This window comes from Anas acuta, chromosome 13 (genome assembly GCF_963932015.1).
Source record: "Anas acuta chromosome 13, bAnaAcu1.1, whole genome shotgun sequence".
NCBI classification, from domain to species: domain Eukaryota; kingdom Metazoa; phylum Chordata; class Aves; order Anseriformes; family Anatidae; genus Anas; species Anas acuta.
Genome location: NC_088991.1, coordinates 1858903 through 1872009, shown reverse-complemented (window position 1 = coordinate 1872009; position 13107 = coordinate 1858903). Strand labels below are relative to the sequence as shown.

The window sequence follows — 13107 nt, the reverse complement described above, 5'->3', positions numbered from 1 at the left end:
GCACCACAGAGGAAAAAAAATATCCAATCCCTGAACATAATGTCTTGGAAGGAGGTATGCTGTGATCACAAACTAGAAAATCTGGATCTGAAACCCAGCCCTTGTTAAAATGTGGAGCCAACCCCAAGATTATTCTCGTTCTCCTTCCTTCCCCAAGTGAGCACATCAAAACTTGGAAAAGTGGAGCCAGAGCTAAAGTTTTGAATCACAATCTTGCCTTACTTTAGTGAATATGTATGCTGGAATGTTCACACATTTCCATTTATTCCAGCATAATATTTCATCTAAGCTGCCTCCATGAGCTAAGTTAGGAATAGCATACGCAGTAACTGCCCACAGATACTTAAATCTGTGTTTTCCCCCATCTAAGTATACTGACTACAGCCTCTGTACTTAGAAGTTGCAAAATACAAAGCAGCAGCCAAAAAAAAAATTTGTGTTAGCAGAGAAGGGATGTCTAATGCTAAAATTGTTAATGTTTTTGTTGTTGTTGTTTTGATATAATGAAACAGACCTCTAATATTCAAATAGGATTATAAAACTGCATATTAACAGGGCATTGTTTCCCCTCTACTATCTTTCTTCAATAGCAGGTAAAGATCAAGGAATCTCCTGACTGACAATTGGTAGTTTCTGCTCTGTAGATGATGTGAACCTGTTTTGTGTCACCATCCTGCAGAATGAACCAAGTCTCTTTGATGTCCAGTGCACGATGGTGCAGGAAGTAATGGTGTTGGGCCACTGAGCCCATACAAACTCATTCTGCCTCCTCATTTGTGTTAAATGTCTTGAAAAGTAACTTGTTACCCCTAAACTTTACACTGGGTCAGGTGTTTTGTTGTATATTGATGTCATACTAACCATCTACTAACTTTGTTGTCATACTGTTGCCTCACTGTAGCAAGAATCAGTGTAAAGGAAGGTACGTGATACATATCTGGTGCTCTGGTCATTGCAGTGGAACTGTACTTGTGTGTTCAAGCCCAGTTCAGGCCAAGTACTCAGGGAGGTGTACAGGTCTGTCTCAAATTAATATGAGACCTTGTAATTAATGAATACGTACTTGTTATAAAGAGAAATGCTTGAACTGAAAAAATACAGGTAACAGTGCTGTATAAAAGCTCCATGTTGCTAGCTGTTGGTAATAAAAAGGCAAAAGTAATAGAGTGACTGAAAAGAAACACACATGCAGGCTGTGAGTATGGATCCATAAATTATCATTTATATTATCATAAAAACTCATTTAAATTTCAGAATATTTTTAAAATCAGCGCTCACCCTTTGATTGCTATATTTTTTTAGTGTTCAGAATAAATAAAAGGAAATTAACTTACAGGCTGGGACATGAGATGTATTCCAGATGCAAGGGCAATTAAAATGCTGGATACCAAAGGGTGAGATGTTGATGAAGAGAGACTTTGAAAGGCTGATAGCATCTGTTAACGAAAATTCTCAGAGGCAAAAGATTTGTTTGCTCAGGTAGTTTGAGAAACAGAAAGTATAGATAAAGGTTAGGGACAGGAATAAATATTTTTCTAACGATTGACTGAAGGTCAGATAGAAATAACAATTTTACTATGTTTGAGGATAGTTCAACTAGCATAATTCTTTCCAAGACATTTATCTGAGGTGAACCTAGTTGTTTTTTGTGATGAATATGTATTTCAGTTCAGTGAATACATATTTCAGTCTGATTACCATAATCTCCTGTGATTGTTTCTTCAAAGGAATAAAATTTATCATTTCTTAGACTCAGCAGCTCTAGACGTGTTTTTAAGAGAAAGCAGGCAGCAATGCTCTTGAATGTTCGTGCTAAAAACCCCGTATGTATCATGGCAAAGAATTAACTTGTGTTATCAATAATTTTAAGTTTGCAGCATACATTGAAAATACATTTTTAGCTCTTTAGATTAATGCAGGGATAAGTGAAGCCAAGTTTTAGCTATTTTCCAAATCCTCTGCTGTTGACAAGTAGATAAGTTTCCCTATTCTAATATATCAGAATAAGTGCACTAATATTCTGTTTTGGCTAAAGAAGTTATTGAAGATTAAAAACGAATTCATTTTTATTTTCCTTTCCCAAATGATAATTTCACACAATATTTTCCTTTTAAGTTTATCTGTAGCTGTGCCAAAATTGTGCAACTTTACCCTCAATGATAAACAACTCTTTCCATCAGTATCCCAGTTCAGTAGAGGCTAGGTAGCTTTCTATTTATTCTAGCAAATAACATCAGATACAAAATGATTCTGATATAACATAATGATGGTTTTACTATGTAATTTCACTGGCTACTGTGTTTGTAGGCAGTATAAGAATCTTTAAATGTATATGTTCAACTATGTTATCGTTTGACATAAAAATAAATCCTAGATGAATGAATCAGGAGAACATGAATTTGAATTTTGGCCCTATTACTAATTCTCTTTATGGTACAGGACAAATATTTTTTCATTCTTCATGAAATTTATTGTTTGTCTATTTCATATGGGAGTGTTGATAGTAAAACTTAATTTGCAGAGTTTAGAGATGTATTTAATATTAACATTATTAATAAATTTTTAAGACTTTTTCTGAAACTGAATGATATAAAGATATCTCCCATGATATGCACTGCTTTGTGTTAAGTATAGACTCTGTGGGAGATAAATATCCGTGGCCCTGTGCTTCTGAAATAATGAAGCTAGGCTAAAATGTGTCAATGAGGCACTGATAGATCAGGAGTTCTGCAGGTTTATTGAAGAGAGGAAGGAAGTCCACGTAGCTGTATCAATGCCAATGGGAAGGTCAGTATTGTGTACATTGTGTACAGGAGCAGACCTTTTGTTTCCTAAGTAAAATCAGTGTTCATCACACCACCCCACTCAGATCAGCCAGTCAAGCCTTGAGAAAGGTAGTTCAACAGCTTGGCTCATCACCGAGCAGCAGCCTGCTGTTGCTTTATTGTAGCTTTTCATTTCCCATTTTCTCCAAGTGATAAAATAAGCCAAATATATCCCCTCAAAGTCACTATTGTCATCAGAAACTGAGTTGGATTCACCATGTGTCTTGTAATATCTTCACATGCTCAGATTTTGGCTTTTTTAAGCTTTCCCTTTGAGAACTGGCTTTACATGGAGTGTACTTCGGTTGTCTTGCAGACAAGTTAGGTTTTCTTTTCCAGCCTGGTAATTGCTAACTATGACTCCTAATTAGAGTCTTTTTGCTGAGATAAATATGTAAACACAATTAGGTATGTATTTTTAAAGTACAGTAATTAGCCTCATCAGTTGAGTGCTAGTCAACACATTGGGATTTTTGTTCTCATTTAGTTTCTCAATTGCAGGTACAGGTTGTGAGTGATTCCTACAAAATGATGCCTTACAGTTTCATGTCTGTGTTATCTTCCACTGATTTTCTGTGTTACAAACATAGAAAAATGGCACTGCTTCTGCATGGTCTCTCTCACAACTAGAAAGAAAACCTAAGAGGTTGTCATCCAAATGTGCCTGGAGTTAAGGACAGACCATGGCCAAAGCATCTCACTTAGGCCTGACTTTGGTCAACTTGATGGCATCTGACATCAAGAGGATTATGGCTGAGGTTCTGTCCAGGGTGGCCAGATCTGGTTTCTTCAGTAACCAATGGATGGGAGTAATGACAGAACTCAGCTTTAGTTGTCTGAAAGAAGTGGTTGGTAATATCTTGATTTCTCCATTTTTGCCCCAAAGAACTTCTGATTACATCATTCAAAGGCTACCCTACAGCTGAAGGCTACTCTGCAGGCCCCAGAGCATGGTGTGGACACATTCCAGCTCGCTCCCTTTAGAGGCAGTAAATGAGGCTCCAAAACAGTATGATCAAGGGATAGAAGTGGTCACAGGTGAACAGAATGAGTGGAGCCACTACAGAAGGCTGCATATAGACAAGGCTATGATACATGTTGTTGGTTTCCTGACACCAGTAGGATGCTGGATGGTACAAAACAAATGGTTTATTCTGAATTTGCTGATGTCAGTTGGAGTGTGTCGTTTCTGGACAGTTCAGAGCACTCAGGGAAATTGGTGTTGGGCAGGAATATCATTGGAGTTAAACTCCAAGTTTTGAATCCCACAGTATTTATGACAGCGTTGTGCTTGCTTCATAGTTTCAGGCTTTCAGGTCTGCTGGAGAGAGACCTGAAAGCCCTGGATTTGGTGTAGAACTTGGCAAATGAAATCACTCTGTATTTAAGCAGTGTAATTATTTGTATGAAGATTTCTTGAAATTTGGAAGTTAATTATTTTTAATGTTAATGTAGTTTTACCATTTCACCATTTGCATTTTGTAAAAACAGTTTTCCTTTTTGGAGGGCTTTCCTTCCCTACCCCTAGGCCCACACCTCCTCTGGTGACAGCATGCTCTCACCACTACCTCTGTCAGCCTTCTGATAGCATCAGCATCAAAAGTTCTTAATAATAAGTACACAAATGATACCCTACAGCCTATGCCCACTAAACAACAAATCACTCTTCACCTTCTGTCACTTCTCAAAATACATTTTTTTCTTTGATCTTCTGTGCTAGTTCTTCTGTCTTCTCTGCACAAATGTTTACCTGTTATATTTTCCTAAAGCAGAACATAGTCTCGTTTTAAAATGTCTCTATTTCATCTGTTTTCTGTTACCCATCTGCATCCAGGAGACTATAATAGCTCAAATATTATTCTTCATTTGGAAAAATTGAAATAAAGATTGGCATAGTAAGGCTAAAACTAGAACACAGCTGTTTCGATAAACTTCGGATCATATTATTGTATTGAGGTATACCTATCTGTCATAGGCTAGGAGACCTGCCAACATCATTGTGAAAGTCATATGTAAAAGTTCTCTTACAGAAGTGACAGCATTGTTTATGGCATCTTTATGTCTGACCTTGGTTATTGTGCTCTTTGGTTCCTTACTGCATTACTCTCATTTTACAATGCCACAGCTGCATTCGAAAACACTGAGTTGCACTGACCTAAACCTTGAGTAAAATGTGGGGTGAATTAGATACAACAGTGTTATGGAAGAATGGATCAAGGTGAAAAGCATTCAGATTTTTTTTCTTTTTATTTAAAAAACAAAAGGCTTTTTCTTGCATTCAGCAGGTCTGAATTCCTACGTATTTAGCTACATCCCATCCTGAACAAATTCAGACCAGATGGTTCCTGTACATTCTCCTTTAGAGCCGGGCAAGTTCACATTCACACAACCAAGCTGACATGTCTGTTTGTATAGTTTTCTGTGTTTATGGATGACAGTTTGCAGTAATATATGTGTACAGGGTAGACTAGAGGTTTACCGAATAGGAAAAGCAGAAGAAAAAAACAACAATAGAGTGTGTTTGCAACTGGGTCTAGAAGGTTGTCTGATACCAGAATATCAAAGTGCAACACATCACATGTTGCTTGCCAGATAGAGGTGATCAGATCAAAAACAGATGGAATGTGTTTATTCAACTTTTATTTAATGATTAGAACTTGCACCTGTTGGACGAGGGAGCACTCCAGTGTACTACTCGTTTGCTATGTCTCTTCCTGGTGACCAATTTTAGCAGCTTGTTCATTGCTTTTTCCACCACTGAAAAATCATTACATGGACACAAGTTAGGCAAAGGATACTTACCTAACTGACATTTTTGGATTTTGAATGATGGCGTGTGTTTTGGGTTGAGTAGATGCTTTTTAATCATACATAATACGTTGAGCTGTTTGCTTTTAAATTAGTGCTAGGCCAAGTGCCAAACACACAGAATATGTAAGTGTATCTCCGCTTTCAGACCTCTGGTACACTTTAATGTAAGCTGGCATCACAGCATTTGTGTTTGCTTGGAGAAGTACTTGCCTTGATGACCTCCTTCCTGGTGAGTTCGTAGTGCCCTTGTCAAATGTGAGTCCACACCTAAATCCCCAAAGTTCATTCATGAACCAGAATCTTAGTTCTTTGGATCATGTCACAGATTGAAAACTTAAGTATTTGTATCAGCACTGATGTTCATTCAGCTGGCACAAACGTGCTGCCTTCCGGGAAGATACCCGTTTAAGATCTTCAGTACTCAGCAAGGCAAAAGAAAGAGGGACTGCAAGCAAAGATTCTTTCATTTGTAGTAGGAGTTTAAGGTCCGAGATTTTACCTGGAACATTCAGAAATGAAATTATTTACATCACTCCTAATTTTTTCTCAGTAAGTGCTTTGGTGTCACTTGTGAGAGCTCACATGATGCTGCAGACATTCCAGTGTGGTCATTTGCTCATGAAACATTAATGACTGCTGTTATTTAAATAAGTTTAGTGATTATATATGTAGAATTTCATCTGGTTGAGCAAATTGCTCAGATGAATTTTGCTTATGTAGATGTGGGAAAAGTTTCATGAGCTTCAAAGCCAGATGAAAAGGAGTAAAATGTCTTCTTTGCCTGTTTTAGTGGGGTCAGTTGAGACATCCTTGTATCAGAGGAATGATTTGAAAGACAAAGATACAGGCTTTTGTTCCCTGGCAGAAGTGCGAATATACTGGATGTATGAGTGGCTCAGTTCAGCTGCAGTGAGGACTGCCAAGAGTGTAATTCTGTCTGGGATGTTTAATGCACAGATACAGCATTGCAACAAATGATATTTTCCATGTTTTGAGGGAAATTAATATTAAATATTTTCCCTCTTTTGCAAGCCTCAGTCAGCAAAAATCAAAATACTTGCTCCAGTTCACTAAGTGGTGAGCTGGGCACTTGTTTTTGTTAAAGTTTTATTGCTGTAGTTGCCTCCAGCCCATCATTTTGTGGACTGTTTAGATGAAGGCTAGCTTTTTTAAATCATCGCTCGTTTAAGAATAAGCCAGACAATGACACACTTGAATATTAAGACCAGGATTGCCTGTGCATTTTGTAGGTGCAGATCAGATTGGCTTGTGTGATTGCATTTGACAATCACAGGTAGAACCACTCCCCAGTACATGGCTAGAAGGAACCAGAATATAATGTGGGTCTTTTATCTGACCTGGCAAGTATGGACATTGCCATCAAGTGACCAGACATAACTGTAAATCACTAATGCCAGCACATTAATAATGTAGTGCAGCAAAGGGATGTGGTGCCATCAGAAAAGGCAGCATCAGAAACAGCTCTTCCAGAGAAATATGTCTTCCGTCCTGTTTCTTTTGCACATCCAAGGTCTGACTGAAAAAAAGAGTTTGAAGGATCAGGCTGGAGTCTGAATGAGTTTTTCATCTTGTCTGTGTTTATATTAATGTCTGCAGAATGAACAATCACTGAATTTTAGTAATGGTGTCATGAGCCTGTTGAGATGCTGTCATTGCCTAGAAGCAAGTCAGTTTTTCTTGCCTTACCTGATATTTTCTGGCTTTAGCATTAGAATTAGTATTAGAATTTTGCATTAGAATTAGTATAAGCCAGCGACAATATTAACAAAAACCTTTCCTGCATGGCTTCTTTGCTGGCCATGCATTATCGGTCCTTTAGCCTTTTTGAATAGATCTGATGCAGACCATAGAAAAAAACTACAGAACAGAGATAGTTGCAGTAGCTGGCTGGTTTCCTGTAGGGTGAATGAGATGAGAGGCACTCATGAGAGTTCAGCACCTCCAAGGTGCTCAGGGCAAGCATCTCTTGAGAAGCAGTCACACAGTGTTTTTACGGGAGGGCAGAAAATGGAAAAGTTCATTGCACAGGTCTGGTCACAAAACAGGGAGTACGATTTCCCCTCTATTTACCAAAGCAGTGCCCGAGAACAGGCACAGATCGCATTGTTGTGTTAAAGAGTGAGAGAAATTCACATCTGAAGATAAAATGGTCCTTTTATTTATACAATCATCGCAGCTTATGTAACAGCACTCTTAATGGTAAAGTACAGCTGGAGCCTGGAACGTGTTGTTTACAGAAATACTATGTAATAGGTAGCAATGTAAAATGTAGTAAATGGTGCCAAAGGCAAGCAGCATAGAGAGAGATCAGAGCCTGGGAACTGGGAACATGCACTAGTGAAGAAACAACTTGGTTGCCTCTCTGAAAGCAGGAAGTGTGGACAGTGTTTTTGAAAAGAAAGAGGAATGGGCTTTGGGCAGGATCAAAGGACTGGCCTTCCTAGAGGAAGAAGTCCCATGAAAAGCTAGTTGACAAAGTACAGACGGTGACCACACGGGAGATTTCAAGAACTGACGAGGATAAAGGGGACTGTGGCTATAAAGCTTTCATGTGACAAGGAAGAACAGGAGGTAGAGAAGGCAGAAATGATGAAGCTCCAGAACTGGTTTTATCACTAAGACTTGTATGGTTGTATTTTCATGCAGAGAAATGCTGCTTAGTAACCTTGCTCTTCTCTTTCTTGAAATGCTAACCAGTGACTAATACACTTGTGCAAAACCACCCCACTCCACAAACACACACGTGCCTGGTGACAGGACGAGGAGGAATGGGCTAAAGTTGCACCAGGGGAGTTTTAGGTTGGATGTTAGGAAGAACTTCTTTACCGAAAAGGTTGTGAGGCATTGGAACGGGCTGCCCAGGGAAGTGGTGGAGTCACCATCCCTGGAGGTCTTTAAAAGACATTTAGATGTAGAGCTTAGTGATGTGGTTTAGTGGAGGACTTGTTAGTGTTAGGTCAGAGGTTGGACTCAAAGATCTTGAGGTCTCTTCCAACCTAGAAATTCTGTGTGTGTGTGTGTGTGTGTGTGTGTGTGTGTGAAAATTAGGAAAATTGCCCGCTTTTCTTCAGAGATATACAAGGCTTGAGAAAATGAGCTCTGACTCGAAAATGTTAACTGAACTCAAGGTACATGGCAGTCAGTCAATGGCACCTGCACTCCAGCATGTTCATTTTCATTTATTTCCTTTAGACAATTCATAATTTTGTATGTTACTAGTGAAAAACAGAACTATTGATTTTCTTTGTCATGTTTTTATAATCCTTTGAACCATTTTATTCAATTCTGAGTGTAAAAAATAGACTTACCATGACACGTACTTACACATCACATGAATGATGAAACAAAGTTGTAAATATACATTGCTTACTGGAATCACTTCTTTTCAAAAACATATCTTTATACTCAAAGTATTTGTAATTCCCCATTAGTAGTATTTATGCTCCCACATCAAAATTCCTCATTTGTAGCCAACCAAGTATCTTAGGCTTAGATCTTCCTCCTACATGTAATGGAATCATAATGCTGTCAGAGACGTCACAGCCATCTTTGTAGAATATGATGTTAAGGAAGACTGAGTTCATTGTACTATACATATGTAAATGCCTCCCTTTTAGTAGTCTCAGGGGAAAGAAGATGCCAGAAAGAATTCTCAACCAGCGTAAGTATTGTCACCACCTTTCATGGGATAGTAAAACACATTCATACGAGGAAACACATTAAGAATCAAGGAGGCTGCACTGGGAAAGTGAGGACATTTGAGTGAGACTTAAGGAAGTCACATGGTAAATTATAATAATCTAACTGCAGTCTAGAAAATCACCTTCTTTACTTGTTTGTATCCATAATGATGTGACTCCTGTCTTCAGACAGTCACGACAAATTTAGCACTGTAGCCCTACAATGACACCTGAGTTCAGGATAGCAATTTGTACAGTTTAAAACAGGGAATGTTTTGTTTTTGTGGAGCTCAAAGTCTTTTCTGTTTTGGGAGCACAGGGAACTATTTATTGCAGAGCACAGTGAACTGATCTGTTGAGCATGTATATTTATGAATGTGTTTGTAGGTGTAAAGTCATTCTTAGCTTCTCAAGCCTGGCTGGAGAAATTTACAGTATGACTAAATGATCGGACTGAAAGTTCTGCATATAAATTATCTGAACAGAAACATAGCTCACATGGATGCTTCTGTACAAATAAACCACACTGGAAACAACTTTATCGGTTTGAGGTAGATGGACTCTTGTTTACTGGCATCCACCCAGATCAGAAAAATTAGAATGATGCAAAAAATTGAATTTCCCTGAATCAAAACAGGTAATACACCAAATTCTCATACATAGAATGACTTGAAGGTTACTGTTCCCAGTTTCACCATCTTTCACTTGGGGACTTTATTTGAGTTCTATCTGCAGCCCAGGCACAGCTGTTCACAAGAAATAAAATGCTGTTGCTGGTATAATTCCTCACAGTGCAGGCTTTGGTGAGTCCATGCTGCTTCTCTCCTCTGTTTCAGGTGCTAAATGAATTGGTATTACCTCAATGTAAGCATTGAAAGTGTAGTTAATACTGCTACACTATGTATTTAAAAACATTTTTTGAAATCAAATTGAACGTCAGTAAAATATTCTCCTCTGGTTCAGGGCTCCAATAACCAGTACAATGACTTAATTGGCATTCTTACGCAGTACTTGGATCTTTGCCAGTTAATGACCCATTGCTGCAGTCTGCACAGGCAAATTACCCCTTCTGTCTGGCTCTTGAAACTGATGGACTTTTGCCCAAGTAATGGCTGCAGGCTCCTATTCTCAGCTGGCATGGACCCCAGCATGACCATAAACATCCCTGAGAGGGTCATAATATGATATATTGGACAGATTTTGATATGCCTCACAGTAATATACTGACGAACAATTCTGCTGAATCAGTGACTTTGGCAGTGGCATAGCAGAAATAAGACACACTGTTGCTTTCTCAAGTAATGAAGCAATTGTAGGCTATTAGTTAGTCTGTGTCCCTTTAGATGGAATAATTTTTTGTGAACCCTTTGTCAAACATCCAAAGTAGTTCTTATATTTGTTCTGTTTTTAAATGGCTGCACTGTCTCTTCCCCTACAGGATTTTCCATTCTCCAGGCAATTATGGAAGCAGCAGTTCAGAACAACTGGCAAGTGACAGCCAGATCTGTAGGAAGCATAAAGGATGTTCAAGAATTCAGAAGAATTATAGAGGAGATGGACAGGCGACAAGAAAAAAGATACTTAATTGACTGTGAAGTCGACAGAATAAACACCATTTTGGAACAGGTACATTTTTAAGTTTTCCAGGCATTGTGGTCTCTATATAACAGATTTCCTTTGTGTTTCAAGAAGCATCTATTTCTAGAAATTAATTGAATGTTCATTGAGATTTGAGTTCCAGTGCTTGGTCAGTTACCTAGTAAAATTAAAATTCTTCACCGATGCTCATAGCTGGTTGCAGCACTTACATGTAACCTACAAGGAAATGTCTCTGTGATATTTTTTGCAAAATGTTAATAATGAATTATTTTTAAGTAGGTTAAGATCCTAAAACCTCAGCTGACAGAGCAACATTACTGGCAGCAGGGATTGCAAGACAGGTGTGGTTTGTTAAGTGGAACGTGAGACAGGAAACAAAAAGCCAGTGAAGTAGTTCGAATCATGTTGAAGAATTCTCAGATGGAAATATTGCTAATGAAAAATTCAGCTGGTAGTACAAACTGTTTATTGGCACTCTGGGGGACATTAATCCCTTCCGTTTTCACTGGTATTACTGTTGACAGGCTTAAATTGTGGGTGATGCAGTTCAAACACCTTTACTGGGGAGGACTGAGTTTGGGGTGACTGGTTTGCTATTGCACAGCCTTCTAAGTGTTTGATTTGCCTCAGAGGAATGGCCATACCCCAACCATGACAGGGTGCCCCCAACATGCCTGCATCACTGTCTGTGCTGTGCAGTGTGCTGGAAGAGATCGTATCATAACAGAGATACAGACACATCCCAGGGAGCAGAAGCAGGACAGGTCCCTGCCGCCTGGCTTGAAGCAAAGGTGGGGTTGGTACAGAACCAAGTCCATGCGGATTGTTTATTCATTAGCATGCGGGGATTTGCTCATATTAAGACTGAAAGGCTCTCTGATTATTGCCACTTCATAAATTTAGTTGTGGGTTTAAGGTATACGTGTAGAGCAGATCAAAAGTAGCAGTTAAATTTCATAAAACTTTAGCATGTCTTTTAGAAATGCTGCATGGTAAACTAGTAGCAACTGACCTCGCTGCCATAAACAAAGCCTAGAAAATGGAAAAGATTTATTTATTCACTGAGTTTTTTCTCAAGGTATTCAGTTCCAATCAAGCCTTAAGGTGTATCACTGATGTGCATCTTTTGAAATTAGTTTTCATGAAATATTTGTCCTAAATTGTCTCAAATATTTCTGAAAGATCTTACAATTTTCTTGCAGTTGGATTTTATGACTCAACCAGTTTTAGCCAAGCAATTAAATATAATCAGTCCATTGCTTTTCAACCAAATCCATAAGACATTTTCACACACAAACTCTATGTCATGTATGTTGCCTTACAATTGTAATAGGATTATTTCTACTTAATTTAATTGAAGGTACCTCATGAACACAATTGTTTGAATTTGCAGTACCAAAAATGGATTTACAACTTTTTCTTTAGGAAACAAACTAGGTAGTAAAGCAAATCAAACATAGCATCTGAGATAAATACTCTAGTAGTAATCCTGTCTTGTTAGCAGTCATACAAGAGGATTCCAGTTATGCAGCACTTTCATTGGAGTATTTTCCCATTTATTTCACTGGGACCATTCACTTCAAAGAATTGTCCAAGCAGATCCCAAGCCGATGCTTCTTATGCTAAAAATACCTTCTGGCAACAGTTTCCAGAGATATTTTTATTAATCTGGGACCCTAGAGCACTGACATGAGTTTCTGCAGGGAAAGTCAGTGCTAGTGTACCCCAGGCTGATAGCTGAACAATTATTGGTTTTAGGCTTTTCCTTCTCCCTCGCCTCTGCTTACCTTGTTATCTTCTCATAAGGTAGCTAAAAGAACTCACAAGCGTGTGCAGTACTTAAATCCAGCCAGCTAGTTTGCTCAAGGGAGTGGTGAGTTGTCTTCTTTATAGCCAACTGTGTTTGCTGATAGCATACCATCGAGGGGAAAGATAACACTGAATTTGCATATTTCAAATCTCGTGCTTCATGGCAGTTTAGAAAGTCAAATCAGTGCTTTGTATGGAGTCTAGAAAGTCTGCTCAGCTAAGAGGCAGTACCATCTGCACACGTTAACAGCATGCTGACTGCACAGCTGCAGGTAGCCTTAAAGCTTTCTACCAGTGAGGGCAAGGGGAAGCCAGGCCTCCCTGCCTGTGATGGCAAAGCATGGGAGGACAAATTCTTCCCA

The 13107-nt window shown here is 38.7% G+C and overlaps 1 protein-coding gene across 8 annotated transcripts in view; it reads left to right on the top strand.

Moving 5' to 3' along the window:
- The window catches only part of GRIA3 (glutamate ionotropic receptor AMPA type subunit 3), a 148105-nt gene that overhangs the window by 58294 nt on the left and 76704 nt on the right, over positions 1–13107 (top strand). For all 8 annotated transcript variants that reach the window (XR_011100979.1, XR_011100980.1, XM_068696822.1 and 5 more), the window contains one exon: positions 10776–10963. Coding sequence is in view for 6 of the 8 variants with exons in the window: in XM_068696822.1 (XP_068552923.1) it covers positions 10776–10963 (188 nt within the window). In the remaining 2 variants the exon portion in view is untranslated. The remainder of the gene's footprint in view (positions 1–10775; positions 10964–13107) is intronic.